The sequence below is a fragment of the Hyposmocoma kahamanoa genome, unplaced genomic scaffold (genome assembly GCF_003589595.1).
Source record: "Hyposmocoma kahamanoa isolate Upper Pololo Valley unplaced genomic scaffold, ASM358959v1 99879, whole genome shotgun sequence".
Taxonomy (NCBI): domain Eukaryota; kingdom Metazoa; phylum Arthropoda; class Insecta; order Lepidoptera; family Cosmopterigidae; genus Hyposmocoma; species Hyposmocoma kahamanoa.
In genome coordinates, this window is record NW_020656077.1 from 2,425,196 (window position 1) to 2,446,553 (window position 21,358).

At 36.1% G+C, this 21,358-nt stretch overlaps 2 protein-coding genes across 7 annotated transcripts; both read right to left on the reverse strand.

Moving 5' to 3' along the window:
• Positions 1-2,985: 2,985 nt before the first annotated feature.
• LOC113239353 (protein male-specific lethal-3-like) lies at positions 2,986-9,658 on the reverse strand. 6 transcript variants are annotated; one of them, XM_026476319.1, is made up of 13 exons: positions 9,553-9,652; positions 9,084-9,252; positions 6,961-7,139; positions 6,346-6,536; positions 6,143-6,254; positions 5,320-5,508; positions 5,061-5,186; positions 4,829-4,983; positions 4,437-4,695; positions 4,224-4,325; positions 3,950-4,058; positions 3,664-3,836; positions 2,988-3,592 (listed from the first exon to the last, which is right to left on the reverse strand). In XM_026476319.1, exons 2-13 carry the CDS (start codon positions 9,183-9,185, stop codon positions 3,520-3,522), a joined length of 1,770 nt encoding a protein of 589 aa, XP_026332104.1. In that variant the 5' UTR covers positions 9,186-9,252; positions 9,553-9,652; the 3' UTR covers positions 2,988-3,519. The 6 variants fall into 6 exon arrangements, with proteins under 6 accessions (XP_026332108.1, XP_026332104.1, XP_026332105.1 ...); XM_026476320.1 differs by having other exon boundaries at positions 2,989-3,592; positions 6,346-6,518; positions 9,553-9,651; XM_026476322.1 differs by having other exon boundaries at positions 2,989-3,592; positions 4,437-4,671; positions 9,553-9,650.
• Positions 9,659-15,369: 5,711 nt separating this feature from the next.
• Positions 15,370-16,183, reverse strand: LOC113239465 (larval cuticle protein A2B-like). The gene is made up of 2 exons (XM_026476491.1): positions 16,167-16,183; positions 15,370-16,084 (listed from the first exon to the last, which is right to left on the reverse strand). The coding sequence occupies exons 1-2, from the start codon at positions 16,176-16,178 to the stop codon at positions 15,473-15,475; spliced, it is 624 nt and encodes a 207-aa protein (XP_026332276.1). The 5' UTR covers positions 16,179-16,183; the 3' UTR covers positions 15,370-15,472.
• Between the last annotated feature and the right edge of the window lie 5,175 nt (positions 16,184-21,358).

Consider the following 21,358-nt stretch of genomic DNA (forward strand, 5'->3'; position numbering starts at 1 on the left):
TTTCGGGCAAATATATTTTCTGACTTCTAATAGGTAATCCTAAGCCGTAAAACGAGGACAACAATATTTTGTTAGTTATTGCTAACGTTTAATTAAACATCATTTTGAAAATAAGATTAAAATCAAAGCGACTCTATAGTTTCTTTGTTCTAAATATTTCAATCGCTTGTGGTTCGAACAATTGAAAATGACCAAGAAGTTTATATATAAGCTTCTTAAAATTGACACAATGGGTCTCTTTCAAAGGCAGTTAGCTATTTGATTATTTTGTGTGCTTTTGTAATTTATATTTACGATTCATTTATATATAAATTAAAAACTATAAAACTGTACAAAATAACATTTTTAAATGAGAACTATGATAACACAATATATTTGTTTAGTGTAAATATGATACAAAACATGGTACTGCATGATTGGCAACCGCGCTGACAGACGAACAAACGAAGACTGTTGCGCGATTGACGCTCTGTATGTGATTTTAACGCCCTATAGATGCGGACACTTTTAAGCGCGAACCCGATGTCCATTTATTGGTAGATCAATGCTTCCTTCATAAGAAAAATAATAGAAATTAATTTAAAAACGCACAAACAGAACACAGACATTACAAATACAAAATTGAAAAAAAAAGTTATTACTGCCAAATATTTGTTTTATTTTTTAAACTCAAAGTTTGTCTCAAAACTTATGAACATATGAAGAATATTTTTGCATGGGATTTTCTGCGCCCTTGCCTGTTTGATTGGATGCCTGGTATAGAAGCGCGATATGTGGTTCCTTGCGGCCAAATGTAATCCAACTTTAGGTCATGTTCCGCGAAAGTAACCAAATCCATTTGGTAGTTCTTGAACAAATGGTTGATTTTTTTCATAAAATCCTTATTTTTAAGTGGTGCTTTGCATGTCAGGTGTTGTGTAATAATATATGGGTTGAACGATTTGTTATACTCATTGACCTACCAGCAGCAAGACACAGGTTATATACTGTATCATGGATTTAGTGGTACCTATGTACTGTATTTTGAAAAATTGAAACTTGCTTCAAATTTACAATTTTCGCATCAAATAAATTGTTTACTGATAAGTAGTAACGTGTTACCCCACAAACAATTGATATATTAATACCAAAATATATATCGTCTACATTTTACAAACATAAATTAAACGATTTAAAACCTCCAAGACATAAAATAATAAAATTTTAAATCAGGTGATATAAATCCATTAGTCACTATGGCTACAATAATCTCAGTGCTCAGTACTAAAAAACCGATCAAAAGTCATTCGTCCCCAAGTTTGCCATAGTGGAATATTTTCTTCAAATTTAATGGGACCACATCCGAGGTACCCTCTATAAACAAAAAAGGATCATCAAAATAGGTTCACAAATGCACGTGACATACATAAAAAAAGAATACTTTAATTGAGAACTCCTCATTTTTTGAAGTCGGTTAAAAAACTTTAGGCACTTTTCTCAAAACTATGATCGTCTTGGTACTCCTCAGATTACAAAACATGGGCAGATGGAGCATACGAAACAAACGATGTGAAGCCGCTTTTAATTTATTGTGTGCGTGACAACTAGGAGGGGTACTGTAGGCACATGCGCATTTGTGTACGTGTAGGATTGCCAGATGCAGCGAAAAAACTCCCGCATTTTTTCTGTCGTTTTCTATAATACTAATGTTACAGAGTGGAAATGTCATTTTACTTGCAATATGGGACTTAAGTGGTATTAGCATATCAAACAAATCATATGCAATATAAGTTAATATGTAATTGTTATTATTTGATTTACATCACATAAAAGAAAAAAAAATATTAAGATAATCTAAAATTTAAAACCTTTGATAATTCAAAATATTTATTACAGTCACAATTACACAACATCTTAATAACCCTTATTTTGTACACGTTTTTGTAATACTACAGTTTCGCGTCTATACATCGAGCATTCGTTTCTGCTTTTGATATGTAGTGCAATCGCACCATCAATTACTATTCTATTTTTTTGTTTAGTAAATTAATTTTGTAATCAACTCGTAGTGTTCCTAGCATTGACAATAATCTTCTAATTAGACAAAAATTGTTTGGTTCTAAATGAAACTCTTTAGAACCTGTGAAGTTGTGTAATACATTACAGTATTTTCTTATTTTATTGACACGTTTTCTTTCAAAATCATTCCTGTTTATGGCATGTGTGCACAACAATGAAATTTCTCTGTATCTATAGGGCTACATTTTCTTTTGTGTACATAATGGCTATTAGACATTGGTTTGAAAATAATTTAGGTAAATCTGACTTACCTAAAACACAATTTTGGAGTGCTGTAAATGGACCAGCCTGTATGCCTGTATATGCATGCATTGTTTATTTTTTATACAAAAGTATAAATTAATCGATGTTATAACCCATGCATGTTTACCTAATTTTAAGAAAACCTATTTCGATATAAACTGGCAAACACATACCGAATTTATGTCAAGGTTTTGTGTTCTGAGTGAATCTCAAAAATATTGGGTAAATAAATTACAAAACAGTTAAATAATCAATATTTCCCTGTGAAAAGATATTTCATCTTATTTTTTTGTTTTTGGGATCAACTTTTACAATGTTTAAAGAGACAAAATGGCATTTTTAAACATAAAATAACTAATCACTTGTGATGGGCAAACAATGCGACGTTGTGCTTAGTACTGACGTGAGTTTGTATTCGCTTTTGAATTTGTGTTTGTTTTGGTGGTTTCTGTCGTGTTCGGCGCGCTCCATCTGTCTATGTTTTGTAATCTGAGGTTGACACGTTATTGTTTATCAGCATCCAACTTTTCATATATTCGCATTGGCTTTCAATTTTATTTTGTTCAATGTTTAAATATGTATACAAGAGATATTTTGTCGAAATAAAAAAAAATACGAAAACACTGTTTTTGTTAATGTGAAAGGGAAATAAATGTAATTTTGTAATAAAAGCAGATTTGCATTAAATAATTGTTTATTTATTTTTTGATATTAATACCTGCGCAAAGAAAATTAAAGCTCATACCGTAAGTCATATATAACTTATTTACGAAACAGATACACATACATTTATGTAAAACTTGAAAATTGAAATACCCAGTTATACTTGACACTGGCATGCGCATAAGGGAAAACACCAATTAGACACTGATTATACGACATCATAATATTCATATGATAGAACAATAATAATGATTACTTAATATTCCATGTTACACTTATTTCTTGCACCTAGATTTGCAATAAATACCAGGGCGTCATTGCATTTTTAAGTAAATACGAATATTTGGCAAAAACCTGAAACACCGGACCTATAAAACAAGCATATCAAAAGTTCTATTCACACACCTTACATAGTCCCAATTCAAAGTCCACCACACTTACACTCTTTTAACACTGGTTATTCTGATCAATCTGAATATTCTGATCTTCGAGTTTTGGAGTGTATGGAGGGGGTGTCAACTTTCTTGTAGGTCCAGTTATCAAGTGAAACCTATGCTAGTGTGATCGAGACGAGTTATCTGCTATGTAATACGTTTCTCCGAACCATTCTGTGTTCTCATCCAAATACCTGAAAAAGTGAGAAAGTTTACAGCCACCCATACACTACAGTTAAAAGATGTCATTTGTGTAGTTACTTACTGAACAAACATGTCAATGTGCTTTAAGAGCATCTTGAGTTTGTAATCGGGCATCTGCGTAGCGTTGAGGAAATCTGGCAGCTTGACGAACAGCCTGGCTAGATGGATCGCGCCGTACACGCGACAAGGTAGGTGGTCTGTACCATTTCGTGGGATTATCTGCCATTTGGCCACCTGATATAAATTCATACATATATCAAGAAGCTTATAATTCCACATACATACATTTATGTCTTACATTGTTTAACGTGTTAATCCGTGATGCCAGCGAATTATTGATTTCAAACCTTTTCCAGTAAGAGAGATAGAGGTGTTCGCGTTGTAGTGGGCGCAGCCGTCGCCGCCTGTGTCGGCCGAGCCCAACCCTCGCTTAGCGAAGATCCGCTGCTGCCCACACTGGAAAGTATATTACCCTTTCAATTGTTTTCGAATACTCGATTTCGAAAAACAGATTCGGGTGTTTGGTTCGATTCGCCAATTCGTACGATGACGAATTGTGAAGAGGGAAATTATTGTGGAGTTGTTTTCATTTCCCCAGAGTTTGTACATGTCTGTGTTTACCTTGAGGAGACAGTCTCAAAAGTGCGCGGTTCACCAGTAGATGTGGATGGTGTAGGTTCTTCGTTTTCAGATTGCGATACAGCAGATTTGTGAGATCGAAGCCTGGATGATAAACATGGTAAATAATTTATTGTATTTTTGTTTGCTTATAACGCGACGATCGACGGTGCGCTGACTGATACGTTCATGCATGTCGTTAGGTAACTACATTACCGCCTAGCCACGTTTCCAATGCGCAGGGCTGAACGTCCTTCTCGCATCTTGCCAGCCGCGGCTGGTGCGCTGAGAGTCTCGTCGCCGGCGGGAACTTCGGGCTTGCTCGGGGGCGCCTCAATCTTGACTGCAGCAAGGGCGAGGATAGTTGCCTTATCGACGGGCTCTTGCTTGATCTTCACTTCCTCGTGACTGCTTTGAATAGTGCTCGTTGGTTTCTTATGGTGGCCGAATGCTGCAAGATCACTCTGTCCTGTTGCTACCATACGCAGAACATCAAGAGTAACAAATACACATAAAGAACACAAAAAAGAAGCGAAAACAGATGCAAAATAATAATAATAATAATAATGGAGTGAGCTATGAATAATATCTCTTTTAACTTTTATCACCTTCCAATAAATTCTTAAAAGGGTCCAGAGGGGCTGGTGGCAAGTGTGAGTATTCCGCAATTGGACTCTTCATAATGTCATCAGTTGCAGCCACCGCCTTATCGTGATCTAGCTTCATGAATAATTCATGATCTTCTGGATTCATGATATCTTGGCTACAAAAATACAAATGTAAGGGCGATTTAAAAAAAATACTTTCTTGTAAGTTTACCTTGTGTGTGAAATAGCTTACGCGTCTAAGAATTTTCCGCAAATTTCGTGGTACTGCTCATGTTCTTGTTTGTACAGAAGGTGTCCGCGAAGGATGAAATCGAAGTATACACGAAGGCCATCTGCTACTTCTCGCACTAAGTTCAGTCTTCGGCGGCATTTGGAAATGTGTTATTTTAAGAAAAAAAAAAAAAGGGAAAGTAATAACACAATTTGTGTTACAATACATCAGTCAATGTTAGTAATACCAAAATCTTTTTATAATTAAAAATGATACGCACCTACAGGAAACGTCAAGCATGTCAGGCTTTTGCGGTGGATCGTGGCGGCTGCGAGCGGGGTGCCAGGCGCCGGCGCGCGCGTACCATTTCACAAACGACTCAAGGATCTCGGCTGCGCACGGAGATGCCGGCAGTCGCGACAGCCGCCCCCGCTTCACCACTAAGTGGTAGTCGAAAGTTAAGCGATCCCTGGGAAACAGCAAGGAAATAATTAGTATTTTCTCATTACTGCTACCACTTTATGGGATTTCAGTCCATGGTTGAGGAGTTGTATAGTTATGTGACAGCCGCAGCAGCAGCAGAATCACTGACCCATACAATCTTTATTTATCAAATGAATCAACCCATCAATATAATATCTATAAATGCGTTTTTAAGTAAAATTTTTAATAATAAGTATTTCATATTTATGGACAGAATAATAAATATGAAATAATTATTATTCGGTCAATGTAATACTAGTGATGTTACGAATAATTATTTGGCCGACTATTCGATATTCACGTTCTCAGCAGAAGCGCCAAATATACGGGTGAGTTTGCGAGTAGATCGTGTCGCGATACGCATTTTTTGTTTATAATAACATCACATTGTGATTTACTAATAGCAATTTTTACTCAAAAATATAAATTTGCCACAAAATGATTCCACTTTACTAAAAGTTTCACAAAACGGTACCTTTTAATAAAAAAAAAAACCTATTTAACATTTTTGAATAATATGTTAGTTTATTTCTCACGATTCGGCATTCAATATTCGGTCGAAAAGTCCGAATACTGAATATTAAAAAAAAAAGACCGTTACTTGCTTTTTTAAAACTTACCGTAGTGGCGACGGAAGCGTAATATGAGCACGGCCAACATTAGACGGCGGAGGAGTTGCCGGTTGTGAGCCGGAACCATCTCCGGATGAGTCGGTATCAACTGTCTCGCCCTCTGTCCTCAACAAAAACAGTTATCTTTAAAGTTTAGCATCCGTTTTCTCAAGTTAGCGTATTTCTATATAATATTTGAAAGTGCACATTACCCTCGCCCTCTGGTTGAGTACTCGAAGAACTGCCGTCATCACTAAAACCGAGGCGAGGGCGCTTGGCGGTACCGGTGCCGGTACCGGTTCCGGTTCCGGTTCCGCTTCCGGTGCCGGTGCCGCTGCCGCCACCGGTACTGCTACTGCTTCCGTTTCCTTTCTTGCGCTCGCGCCGATACAAATAGGCCCCTCTATTTTATTTGAAAAATTATTTGCGTACAATAAGACAGGGACAAAAAGGAACAACTATATTTTACTAGTCAGTGCACTAGCATTTGTTTTCTCATGAAATCCCTGTTTTGGGGTGCACATTATAAATTCAGAATTGAATTCAATGGCAAGCATTATGGAAAAATACAAAACTAGGCAATGGTGCTGGACGAGCACACAATCAGTATAGCAAGTCATAGCCATTAATGCCTTTGGAATCCTCCACTCCGAATTATACAAGCCGTTGGTAGTCATAACAGGTCCACGTTTTTGAGTACAATATCTATGAACATAATTAGACACAAGTAAATTATAATTGTTTCCTTTTTTAACAGTTTGGTTTCCAAACTCTAATAACCAAAGTTGAATATGAAAAAGCCTTCCTTTCTGTCTATAGATGCTTACAGTTGTAGCTGAGACTTTTCGGCCAGGTCGCGCTGAAGCTGTCGATTCTCCTCCGTGTCTTTGAGGACAAAATCTTCGCTGACACAGCGATCCCATGACGAGTTCCACCCTTGGAAGTGGATCAGGTACTCAATGGTGCGACGGCCACGCCTGTCCTTGCTTTCTATGACTTCCAATACCTAAGATTACGATTATTAATCTTTAAATTCTGTTGAAACCAAATCTGCGAATTGATAATATAACCTATTATTGATAAGTAGGAAAGCTTTTTATAAGGTATCCATACACAGTTCCTCGCATTGCAACATACAAATGCAATCACTGTAGGAGAACAATGAAAATGGCTATCGTAAAATATACAACATAAACTTATGATGAATTAAACTTTTCAGATAATTTGTTTTTAAAGATAGGCAGCCATCATCAGATAAACGAAATACGAAATATTGAATAATGCTATTTCTATCTGATCCAAGCCTAGGAGTAATTTAAGTTTAACTAATGAATGAATGAATAGATGAAAATATTGTTAACTTATTTCATTGCCAGACAATTCCACAACATTACTAGGGCGGCAAGTTAAATAATTTTTAATGATCTCAGTTGTGTGTCTATCACAGACATATATCAAAATAGACACCGCAGTGCACCGCGTGCCCAATATAAGCTATAAACGCTTAGTTGTTGCTGCTACGCTTCAGAACGCGCCTGACCGTTATCGTAGTTAAACATCAGTCGAAATCGCAAAGAATGCCTAATTGTACCACTAGGAACAGTTTCTTTCCACAGTTAAGTAATTTTGTAATCAGACTATGCTTAATTCATTTTAAAATCAATTATTTTCATTTTGAATGAATTTCAAGAAAACAAATTTGCAAAAGAGTGTATGCCGCTGTATAATTCGTAATACATTGCGGCTTTTACTTGGTGCGGTACACTTGTGGTCCTTGTTTAGTAGGCATAAATATCGAACGAGCGATACTATCATATACTTGATTCAGTTTCGTGATACGGCCACTTCATCAAGTTTTTGGTCAAATTTTACGATTAGTGATGCAACACAGTTTTCGATTCTGATCGATTTAGGAAACAAAGACATGATAAGTCTCAAGACCTTAGATAATGTAATAAAAATATTCTATAATGTTGTTTTCTTTTTTTTTAGTTTTCCGCAGCAACTTTTTTCATAACACATATTCATTATCTTATTCTTGTAGGCTGGATTTTGTACATTTGGCATTCTGCTAAAAGTTAAGAGTAATGGCTTGTCAGTGTACAGCCGTTGAGTTACTATTCAACTGCTATTGCAATTTCTTGGTAATCTGCTGTTCAATAGAGAGATGAAGATATGTTCACATCTTAAATAGTGTACTAATTATTTGACATAAAAAAATGACATTTAATTTGATGACTAAATTGTTGCTTAAACAAGAAAACAATAAAGACATGCATAGTAATTTTCATTGTTGTTTTAGTATGTCAACATTGATTGTAATTGAATGAACACCATCTTCGCCATTCCACTGCCACTATTGAGGCTCAACTGTCATTGCAACTAGATTTTAGCAGAATAACAAATATTGTCATAATTGCAATATAATCTCAGTGGAGCCCAATGGAATTACAATGACCATAGTTTCAAAAAGTTAGCAGAATTGAGGCCCTCATTTCAAACTAGGAAATAACATAATATCAAATGATTTGTGAATATCAGAAAGGGTTCTTGAAAATGTAGACATATTTATCTGATCAAAAGTTTACCTTTGTTTATGTGAGGTTGAGCAACCTCAATTAGAATAAAATTTGACTGTTTCAATAAAACTTGAATGACCACTAAACAATATCAAAAAAATTTCACTGGCATTGTGCTTACAAAAATAATTACTTGGACCACATTAATAAATATCCTGACAAAAATATCTCATTTTAGTCTGCAATTATTTAAGATTATGCATCATGCTGAAGGGACTGAAATCATCTTGCTCTTAATATTATAATAAAAATCCATATTGAAATACATTGTTCTACAAAAGTAGTCAATATATTGGACAAAGAGTTATTAATGTTACATATATGATGATATTGAAGTGACCATATACATGCACGCATGTATCGTACCATACCTTGGAATCGTACAGGACTTTAGCTTTGGTGGGATCTGGTTCATAGCAGAGAACGCGCTCGCCCTCGCTGAATTTATAGCGCAACCCCCGTGTCGATACCATTATCGGCGTCTTGAACGATGATCAATGCCGGCCGCAGTACCTCTACGGTACACTCTTCTGCCGTACCCTTCACAAAGACAAATCGATATCGCATTTGCTAAATAACTATAACTGACATGATATATCCAGTATAGGGTTTTGCGCTTAAAACTATCTCTGCTCGAAACAATCAAATTGGTTTCTTACAGGCCAAAACATATGCGCTTGACTCTTGTAAATGTAAGTACTTAAAAAATAAATCGGCTTGACCGTCTCTAAACCTTTGAATGTGGTCAATTTAATTTTCAACAGAGTGGATGCTAAGGATCGTTTCAGTGGACGCTCGTAATGCGTAAGAAGAGAATTTAATAAAATAATGCTTACTTACCACCAATATGTCTTGTCTCCTGGAGAATTGCGGATAGAAAATAAATGTAGGAACTAATAGATCAGTAAATATTAGGACTTCTCGGTCGCATTATCGGACCGCATCGATCGAACCGACACAAAACCCCACAGACTAAACCCACACAGAACCACAAAGCCACAGACCATAGACTAAGAAGATAGATAGATACTTGCTGCTACAAACTTGACAGAGTTTTTTTCTGAACTCTGACTTTTGTTGGCTGTTGGCTTAGAGGCTGTTGGGTGAATTTTCGAGAAATTATTTGAATATTAAACAAAAAATATTTGAATATGCGAATTCAAATTTAAAATTCCCGAAAAATTGGAAAAATATCGTCTGCTTAAAGGTGCCAAATTATGTACCAGTTGTAAAAAAATTACCATCTTTCTGCACATAAAACTCTTAGGGTAGTATTCCAGAACTCTACTCAGTGCTCAAGTCAGAACTTGAGTATGATTTGAAGCGTTGGAAATCATACTCAATTCCTTGCCATTAGGGTCGTATTTCCAGTGCTTGAAATCATACTCAAGTCCCTGACTTGAGCATTGAGCGACCCTTAATCTTAAGTTTATAGCTTTTTTGTTATTGAGATTCACGTGCAGAAAGATAGTGACTTTCTTACCATAGCTATATAAATTAAAGTTTTTTGTGGAAAATGTCACTTATGTGGTTTTACTTTTAAACAGACTATATAATTTCGAAGGCTCAATTATGAGATTGTCACGGATCTCTGAAACATATTTTTCGCACTCTTGACAGCCTCTTTAGGTGATGATAATCGTTGACCGCGTAACTGGTTCCTAATTTTTGAAAATAAATAAAAGTCACAAGGTGCCAGGTCGGGACTGTACCCGGAATGGCTCATAAGGTCAACGTTGTTAACCTTCAAAAATTCATTTCTCTGTCTGGCCGTGTGAGAAGTGGCATTATCGTGGTGCAAGATGATACGGCGTTTACGGTTATTTTTACGGAGTTTGTCAATAACTTCCGGCAAACAAATGGTCGTGTGCCAATCACTATTCATGGTACAACGATTCTCCAAAGCAACAGTAGCCACGTGTCCAGTTTTATTAAAAAAAGAAGCAATCATCCGCTTAGAGGCACTTTGCACGCGCGTCACTTTGGTTGGTTTCGGCTCATCTCGAAAGACCCATACGCTCGATTGCTGCTTTTTTTTGGGATCGTAACTATAAATCCATGTTTCGTAACCTGTTACAATGCCCCGTACCAAATTTGACGTCCCTTCATTGAATCTGGTGAGCATGGCATTGCACATAAGTGACGCGATCAGTTTTTTGAGCCTCATTCAAATTGTGTGGGATCCACCGAGAGCACAGCTTTGTTTGTGTAGTGTTGATTGTATTTGACTTATGCCTATGCCTAAAGATGCCCAAATCTCATGGTATGTCACATATCTGTCTGTTTTGATCATACGGCGCACAGCAGCGATGTTTTTATTGTTTACAGCAGTGGACGGGCGACCATCACGAAATTCGTCAGTGAGGTTCACAAGATCGCGTTTAAATTCTGCAAACCAGCTATAAATAGGCGTCCTAATTAATCGCCAAAAGCAGTTTGAAACCGAGCGAAGCTCCGCTGAGCTGTTAAATTACACTTAAAGTCGTAGAAAATCATACTACGAAAATTTTCAGGAGTTAAATCCGTGGTGATGTAGACACCAATTTCTAAAATGACGCCTGATGGCGCCACAACGTAAAAACAAGTGACAGATGAAACAAACTACATTCTACAGCCAAAGAGTTCCATTTTCAAATGTAATACTTTTTAAATATTGTTTATGTAAGTGGCCTGTTCCGGAAACTTATAGTGCGTTCTATGTACGTATAATGAAATAGAACCAAAATTTAAATAAATTTTTATACTCGTGTAATAATAAAGTGATTTTTTTAAAATTTCTTGTTATTCCATCTATTATCATAATTGTAAGTTATCTGGTATATGGTCAGAACTGTTGCTGCACCACATTCAGAGACCAAACAAGAAATCTGAGAAATCTTATCCAATTCACAAAACCCACTAATCTAACGTTAGTTCTAGTTAATGTTCAGTCACTAGTAACGTTAACGATTAATATTATTACAAATCGGTGTAGAACTATTTCTAGGATTGGGTTTTTGGTGGGGTGGAGCACTACCCTGTGCAATGAACGTTATAATTTACATTTGCAATTACAAGTGACAAATTACAATTCTTCAATTTTACACAGGGTTATTTGTAAAATATTAACAGCCTCACAGGACCCGTATATTACTAACATCTACTTTTCATTTCAGTTCCATGACTTTTTACAAAATATAATAAATTTACCAAAGATAAACCGTTAAGTTTTTGTTAAATTGATACTTTTTAGTCTAGTACGTTCACACGCTCGCGGGCTTCTGGATTTTGTATTTCGTATATATTTACGCACAGAGTTATTATTTTCGTACGGAGGAGTCTCCGTACGAAAATAATAACTCTGTGCGTAAAAAGTACCTACAACCTGATGAATTATTAAAAGTCAGGGAATAAAAGTTGTTGTATAGGACGTTAGTAATATAGTCCTGCGATTTTACAAATGACCCTGCGTATTTATTGTCCTATTGTGTGGAAGATATTTCATGGAAAGGCTATGAATTGTGAAAAAAGAGTCCAATGAGAGTGCATAGATATCTAATATTAGGGGTTAAAGTATGAAATTACGCAATAGGTTCTTTGAATTTTCATAGAATCTTCATGGTTTGAGGTTTTCGAATGAAACTTTTTTCAAATGGTTTCTGTGATTTTTTTTTTTTAATTTGAAACATTTGAATATCGACTTTCAATTGTTTTTGTTATTCAATTTAGACAAGAAAGATGGGTACTGCGAAAATTCGAGTGATTTTTGAATACGAGTTCCGATGCGGAACTAACGCGGCAGAAACAGCCCGCAATATCAATGCTGCGTTTGGAGAGGGGTCTACTAATGAACGCACCGTGCGATTTTGGTTTAAACGCTTTCGTGATGGAAATTTCGACTTAAAGAACGAGCCACGAGGAAGACTGCCCACACAGGTGAATAACGATGAATTAAGAGAGATAGTGGAAGCCGATCCTAGTCAAACTACCCAGGAATTAGCGGCATGGTTTAACGTTACCTTACTTACAATATTGACTCACTTGCGTCAAATCAATAAAATAAAAAAATACGAAAAATGGGTGCCTCATGATTTGACTGATCTGCAGAAAGAAACGCGTGTTGAAACTTGTGTTGCCTTGGTGAACCGGTACAGAAATGAAGGAATATTGGATCGAATTGTAACATGTGATGAAAAGTGGATTCTTTATGATAACCGGAAAAGAAAAATGCAATGGCTGACCCCAGGTCAAATGCCACAACAGTGTCCTAAAGCAAAACTTACCAATAAAAAGGTAATGGTAACTGTTTGGTGGTCTCAGCATGGTGTTATTCACTATAGTTTTCTCCGATCTGGTCAAGCAATAACGGCAGATGTCTATTGTGCCGAACTCCGAACCATGTTGACAAAACTAGCTGTAAAACAGCTCCGACTCATGAATCGATCTTCACCATTATTGCTCCAAGACAACGCGAGACCTCACACAGCACGAGAAACCGTTTTGACCCTTCAGGAACTGCAGTTAGAAACCATTCGTCATCCTCCGTATTCACCAGACCTTGCTCCAACGGACTACCATTTTTTTCGTGATTTGGACAATTATCTACGTGGCAAGAAGTTTTCTTCCCAGGAGGCAGTACAAAATGCTTTCACACAGTTTGTGCAGTCTAGATCGTCGGAGTTCTATCGCAAAGGCATTAATAACCTTCCCATTAGATGGCAGCAATGTATAGATAATAATGGCAACTATTTTGATTAAATAAATTTGTTAAAAATTTAAAAAATAAACAATTTAGATTTTCAGTACAAATCGGCAATTTCATACTTTAACCCCTATTATATATTATAGATTGACAATGAGGGTAATTTTCAGGTTAGTTTTTTCCATCTAATTTCGGTGGTAATTTTTAACATTTTAATTAATCTATTAATATTATCATGAATCATTATTTAATGTTGAAGTGTAGTATCTTGAATTATTATTTAATATTTCACTACGTACTCGAATACTTAAATAATAAAAATTGCCACCGATATTAGTTAGAGAAAACTAGCCTGAAAATTACCCGTGAACATTTGATAGAATTGTAATTTTCGTATATTATTGCTCCGATAATGATACTTCTGAGAAGACCTCTGACTATGAAATGGAAGATATTAAAAATATTAGTCTAAATATTGCCCAGCTATGCTACCATTATATCTACTTCAGAAACTTTTTCAGAAAAAAGGAACTCATGAAATATAATATGCTTGAATGTTTGTAAAACGTAAAATTAATTTCAAGAGTTATTGTACACACGTCCACAAAAGTTTCTGAAGTATTACACTCCATTGCCAGGCACGGGTCTCCTCCAAAGATAGGGTTAAGGGCGTGTTGTGTAGAGTTAAAAGATAAACAGTTTTTTCTTTCAGTGGCATTGCAACTCATATGTAAATTGTTCATATCCATGTTTAAGTTGATCCTTAGTTTAAGTTGTTTAGGTTGAACCTTATTTTCCACCTTTCCGAATTTTTCAAAAGTTTATTTCTCTTATTTGACTTTTTATTATTGGGTTTTATACTCATATTAGAGAGAGATTGGTTAATTTTTAATGTATGTACCTAATAAATTTTTAAGAATAATATAATTATTTGTTGTGTCATAATTCTAAGGGTCGTATTTTAGAACTCTACTCAATGCTCAAGTCAGGATTTGAGTATGATTTAAAGCATTCGAAATCATACTCAAGTCCCTGCCATTAGGGTCGTATTTCCAGTGCAATCCTGACTTGAGCATTGAGTAGAGTTCTAGAATACGACCCTTACAGTGGTTACAATATCTCTATATTACATACTTCTAACGTTAATTTTTTTGACTTTGACCAAGAAGCTTTTTTACATTGACTAATAAAATTGCATAGGTCCTCGTCATAATTGTAAATATGTCAGTCGCCCCTCTCATGTAAGTTATCCAGTTAAATAATATAATATTTATAAATTCATGTTACATGCTTGTGCTGTCTTTCGCTTTAAATTCTCATCTGAGTATTTCCGCGGATTAACCCATCACCACCGGTTAGTGTCGCAATATTATAGCTAAGTGTTTTTTGCGGCCGTGACGTTGGCAGAATCATTATTTCCAGCAATAATGGCGCTATACAATTTTTTAAAATAGAATAGTTTAAATATCTAGGTCATTACATTCGGCAATAGCGTTCTAGAAAATTCTGGTTCGTCGAATTTTCCCGATATTCAATGATACACTGAATGATCACTACATCTCTAACAAATTTGACAGAATATCTTCTTTACAGGAAAAGCCGTTAATGTGTGAACTTTTGCAGTTCACACATTAATGGCTTAGTAAGCAAAACTACTGTCGAATATTTGAGGAATCAAATTGACCATGAACTTGGAAATTAAAACGACCGCAAATCGCAAACCGCCCATATCACTACAATGAGTTGATTCTTACTTAGCTTTGTTGTCTCGTTACGCCTACCTAAGCGTAAGTTACTAATTCATTCTGTCCGGTAAAGTAAATAATGACCATGATTCTTTACATAATCACATATTAAGAATATTGAAACCATAACCAAGTGTTATTTTAAAATGTTAAGTATGTTGATGTTTAAAACTGAAACAAATTTTAAAGGATAGAATTTAATTAAATTAGCATATCCTAATTACAATTTAATCCTATATTCTAAACAAGTTGACTAACATGATTAGACATATTCAAATAATACGTTCGTAATCGCGATGAGGGCACAGATTAATTACTACGATTTGGCTTCCACTTAGTGTTGATACACGGGAGCAGAATACGCAAGAGGCGCGGCAAACTTAGCAACAGGGGCAGCAGCATACGCGACAGGGGCTGAGTGCACGACGGGAGCAGCGATCTTCGCAACGGGAGCAGCGGCGTAAGCGACGGGGGCGGCTACCTTGACACCGAGGGGTTCGCGGTGCACGACGGCGTTGAAGCCGTTGTGAGGGTCGGCGGTATAGTCCACGGTGCGCTTGGTGCCGTCAGGGTCCACCACAGAGTAGGAGCCCTTCACGACATCACCGTCGCGCGTCTCGTGCTGTGTCTTGGAGTCGCCAGTTAGACCGTCCTGCACGTCGTATGCAAAACTGTATTGAGGGTGGGTGTTGTAAGCCTCGACAGCGACGGCCTTGGCGACAGGGGCGGCGTAAGCGACTGGCGCGGCATATTTAGCGATCGGGGCGGCGGCATACGCCACTGGAGCGGCTTGGTATGCCACTGGAGCGGCTTGGTACGCCACTGGGGCAGCCTGGTAAGCCACTGGTGCAGCTTGGTAAGCCACTGGAGCGGATTGGTAGGCCACGGGAGCAGCTGGGACCACGCCAGCTCTGGCGCAGGCCGCGATACAGGCAAGAACCACAATCTGAGAACCAATTAAACACAATATTACTTTTTTTTAAATCACACGGTTCACTTATCACTAACGGCACTAAATTATGTCGCACCTTGAACGCCATTGTGCGGTACGTTGATCGAGTATGTTGAATGATGCTTGATGAAGAGTGCTTTTGGCTTATATACCTGCAAACGGCGGGGGCGCACCCTTTCACTCTTCAAAGCTGCGCTGACGTCACATGACCGTGGATTCGCGCCCTGAGGCGCTCTTTTATTCACAGCTCCTTAATACACAGCCCTACAAAATATGTTGCAGTGGCAACGGAGCCAGGTATCGCTCGATAAGTGATTGTAGTTTTGATAGGTCGATGGCAGACAGCTACGGTACCTGTTGTGGAGCATCTTTCACTAAAAATGACTAGGAAATTTCACAGTAGTCTCACATTTATTCAGTGATTTACTCAAAATGATATAAATATTTACATCTTCACAATATTAAAACATTTCTTTAAGACCTCTAACTAACAAAAAATGGAGCGAAGCTTTATAATTTCCATTGAACAAAGAAAGAGCAGCTTTCTATGTGCGACTAGTATCTAAAAGTTAGATACAAAAAGCTCTATGTTGTGTCATTAATCATTATACATAATTCGATAATATCCAATCGCAAAGTTCTGTTTGTTACTATAATAAGCAGTGTTTAACAAAAATTAACGGACTTGCAAGTTGCAACATTGTCGTTTTTAATTTTGACATTTATAAGTTTAGTAAAATCAATCAATAATCAATGCGGAAATGGCAGAAAAGACTAAAGTAGGTAGTATTTGAGAAAGTTGTCTCACATGGAACGTTTGTGGGACATTTCAGTGTGAAGTTAAAGTTTTCGAGTGATATATTATGGCAGCGTCTTTTAGTACTGTAGCCTAGGCTCTACTGTATGAGTAGAAGTACTGGCTGAGTGAATATAAATTTGTATTTAGAATGTGTTTAAAAATAGGATAGGAAAAGAAGAACGTCTTAGTAGACATTGACTTATGTTAGCAGATCTGGAAGTAGCCTCCATAAGTGAATATGTGAAAAATACAGTAAATACCTAGTTATGAAGATAATCCTAGTTTATATTTATAAAGTAGGTACCTCTCGCTACGCAACCTAAGCTACGTCCCTAGGCTACAGTACCTATCGGGGACTAAGATTACCTTATTGACCGATCCGGCCAATCGAGATTTAAACTTAATTGCATAGATTAGAATAAGGTAGTCTGAGATGTTAATTAGGAGCCACTGTAATCACGCGTTGCCAAATTGTTTAATTAAATTGTTTCACACTGTTAACTGAACTGACTGCTAGGAAGTATAAATTAAAGTCGTAATTCGAAATTGCATTAGTCTACCACATAGGAAAACGTAGACTAGACATTAATCGTCTATTTACTTGTAATTAGTAAGTAATGCTGCGATTTAAACCCGAAAGACATGATTTTTTTCGATTAAAACCCAGGGAGAATCACACTTTTACACTTTAGGCAATGGGCTAAGAAAAGTTGAACATTTGCATTTCGCTAAATTTAGACACAATACACCATTAATTTGGATTAAATTGATGGTCACAAATACACGCACGGAGCAGACGACGCTCTTTGTATTACGCCGTGCTGTCTTATTCCTATACTAATTGAATTGTTCGTGAATGCTGCTAGTATGGGATTTTATTGCTAGTTTATAATATTTAATAAAAACCAGCCAAGTTGTAAGTATTAAATATAATAAAGAAAAATTTCTCCTCTTGATTTGAATTTTGCATTTAGATCGTAATTATTTTAATGGATTAGCTATCAAATTTACTACGTTGAATTGCTATCTACTAATTATTTTTTATATTGTCATTCAAATTACCTAAATATTATATTATTTAAATATAAAATAGTATTATCTAAAGTACTACCTAATAAACTTTCTATGACTTAAAAGCCATTAAAAATAATGTAATTTTTCGACAGTTGCTTATATTTTAAACCTAATTCAAGATTCCATCTTAACCTAAAGTTTTCATAATAAGTTTCTATAAATAAGAATGTGTCAATTAGTAAGTTATCAGTTTTTGTAAGGTCTTGTCTATCTTTTTACTGAATAAAGTTTATTTGTTTAGATTGCCAAAAACTGCACGTAGGACCTTAAGTAACTCGAAAGAGAACTTACAACATACATCAGAATGAATTGTGTTCGTTTAGGTAAATGCAATAACAACTCATAAATTTTTTATTGAATGTAGGGTTACACGCTTAAGTATTTTTTATTGTTGTTTCGTTTCAAGCTTTACAAAGCAAAAGGAGCGCAAAACTACAGAGCCATAGTCAGATACAAAAATTGAAGTTGAAGGAGAAAGGAAAAGAGGAACGTCTGCGGGAGGGAAAAAAATTTCGAGAGGTTTATTCATAACTCACCTTAGTTCCTTCGAAAATCTATCAAGGATTTTTGTACAGATTTTTTTTGCACTCATTTCCTGATTCTCGTTTTTCCGGTATTCCGTTTGACTAAAATAACGAATTTAAAATTTTATTTTTGTTGAAAATGTGGATATTCCTAATACATTTATTGTTTTTATGTTTTGTTTTATCTCGGATAAAAGTGAATACCTCTAATACACTTTTTGTTTTATCTCTAAATAAAAGATAAATGAAGTTTATTACAATGTATGCATGACATACAAGCAAGGAAACATGCAGGTTCCTCTCGCTGACGTGAAAGCCTTTGTTTGGTTTAATTAAACTGTGGTATTTCTGGTCGTTTGGCCCTTTTTCGCTCTGTCAAGTAACTAAGTGTCGTATTCTAGAACTCTATTCAATGCTCAAGTCAGGATTGCACTGGCAACACAAGTACTGGAATTACGACCCTAATGGCAGGGACTTGAGTATGATTACGAGTGCTTTGAATCATACTCAAGTCCTGACATTGAGTAGAGTTCTAGAATACGACTCTAAGAGTTTGTTTGTTTGAGGTACACTTTTAAGTAACAAATATAACTCTGCCGAAACAGATAATTATTCTGCCATCTAAACTACATGGAAAGTAGAGTACGATTTAAATATAAATTGACCAAACTAATTTCTGCCAAAATAATACATATGCAGTGGCGGATTTGCAGTCTTGGCCGCCCTAGGCCCCAGGCCTTGTAGTCAGTACCAGCATCTGTTCAGTAGTTTTTGAGTTTATCGCGATCAGACAGACAGACGTAGTGATTATTGATTACATTATAGACATGTAACATATCTATATTAAATAGATAAAATGTATGAAAGTGATTTAGGAAGATCATTGTTATACGATGCGGTGCAGTGCGGCCCGCCATATTGTGCGTGAGCATTAAGAATATTTAGGTACTTTGAGTTATTTCTTGTTTCATCAGTGAATTTTTTGTCACGATTGGCCGCCCCTAAAATTTGGCCCGGGCCTTAGGGCAAATCCGCCACTGGACATATGTGAAATAGTTTTATCTGTCAAACAAATCTTCTGCTATAAAATGTTTCGGTGTTACAAATTTAAGCTGAAACAGTCATTGCACTAATGAAAAAAGTCGAATTGAGTTGGAATAATGAGATTTGGAACAAAGTTATTCATATTTGGGATAGGTGACGCCACGAGAGGCGAGTATGTCTATTTTTGCGAAAAGATATTGGCATACTGCTATGTGCCTAGATGAACGGTTCGATTTGACTAGTTTTAATAATACATGACTTCAGTGCACGCACGCGATTGTTATTAGGATATTGAATAAGACGATAAACGTCATATTTAGAATCCTTGTAAAAAAGCCGTGTGAAACGATCACAGCTAGGATTCTTCAAATAACGATAACGGTGTTAGTTCTCATGCCACACACGTTCGGTCACTTTTGTGGACGGCTGCGCCCGCGCCCGATACCGCCGGCGCGGCGGCGGCGTGTACGCTGAGACCATGGCCAATGAGACCTCAAATTATTAATCGTCGGAAACAAGCGCTACTATTAAGACGCTTCACCTAAATCAAAGTTTTATAAATTAATGCCGTGGAAATGTTTGCGTGTTGGTTAAAAGCCAAATCTCCATCAATATTATAATGGAAATGAAGTGCACCCAACTTCACATTCAATTACTATAGTCCTCCAAAAGTAACAAATACTAAAGACTAAAATTATAACAAAAAGCTGAAATGTAACAATTAATTAGGTAGTTTTAAATATTCATACGATATAAAGGCTATTCGACTATTTCGGACCATTCTGAATTTAAATTTGTATTGTTGGTCCAACCAACAATTCAACTTGTATAATGTGTAGGTACTAAATGTATGGTCCATATTATTATTGTTATTGGTCATCTTCATCATACGTACGCTTTTGATAACCATCGCACTGGATAAACTGGAGTAGAACCTTCCTTAAATATCTGTTCTACTGAATATTTTTTTAAATTTTATTTGGTACAACAACAGCTTATTATTATATTACATTAAAATGATATTAAAAAGGAAGAAAGCCAATACCGCTATCGTCTCGAGAGCGAGATGTATATGAATTACCGTGAGCTGTGCACAAACTAGTACCTACATATATACACATACGTATATACATACATATATATTAAGTATAACATTAAGATTCTCCTATCAATAGATAAAATGATTATGATAACATTTTGTTTAATAATTTTAATAAAGTTTAATAATTTGGAGTATATACTCTTTATTGTCATGATACATCATGAAACACAGTATTTATGGATATTTACAGTTTTAATAGATATCTTCCTTTAACTTATATAATCCATAGCTCGTATTTTTTAGACTTACTTCAAATCAATACAAAAAGATCCTATTTACTTCATCGGTGAAATAACAAAAATATTGGATTACATAGACAAATGCCGAAGGTTACTTTCTAAGAACAAAATTACACAAATAAGGGGACTATATCACATTTGTTGTGTCAATGTCCTAAATTCTCGATTCACGTGTCACGCCGCGATCTCATTCGTTGAAGACCATGGCAGCATGTCTTTGTGGGCTTTGTGAGGCAGTCACGTGCTGTGACGCAACGTTCGCAGCTCGACTTGCCAGAACGCTCCCACCTTATTAATCTTCGGTAGCAGAAAGATAGCCTTCCATAGCGATATCTCATTTTTTATTAAAAGCAATCGTAGGCGTCACATTTTGTAACCAACATTTTAGTTGCATACAAGAACGTATGCTAGTTCCTACCTATCAAACTATTAGGCTGTACAAATCTAAAGTCCACACCTCGGAGCTATTCCAGTTTAACGGAAAAT

Bases quoted from the DNA above. Each gene is read 5' to 3' on its own strand.
- LOC113239353 (XM_026476319.1), bottom strand. From the start codon at position 9,185: ATGGTATCGACACGGGGGTTGCGCTATAAATTCAGCGAGGGCGAGCGC. The intron at 6,255-6,345 runs GTAATGTGCACT...TGTTGAGGACAG, and splicing joins TACTCAACCAGAGGGCGAGG to AGGGCGAGACAGTTGATACC. The intron at 5,509-6,142 runs GTAAGTTTTAAA...GCTGTTTCCCAG, and splicing joins ACGCTTCCGTCGCCACTACG to GGATCGCTTAACTTTCGACT.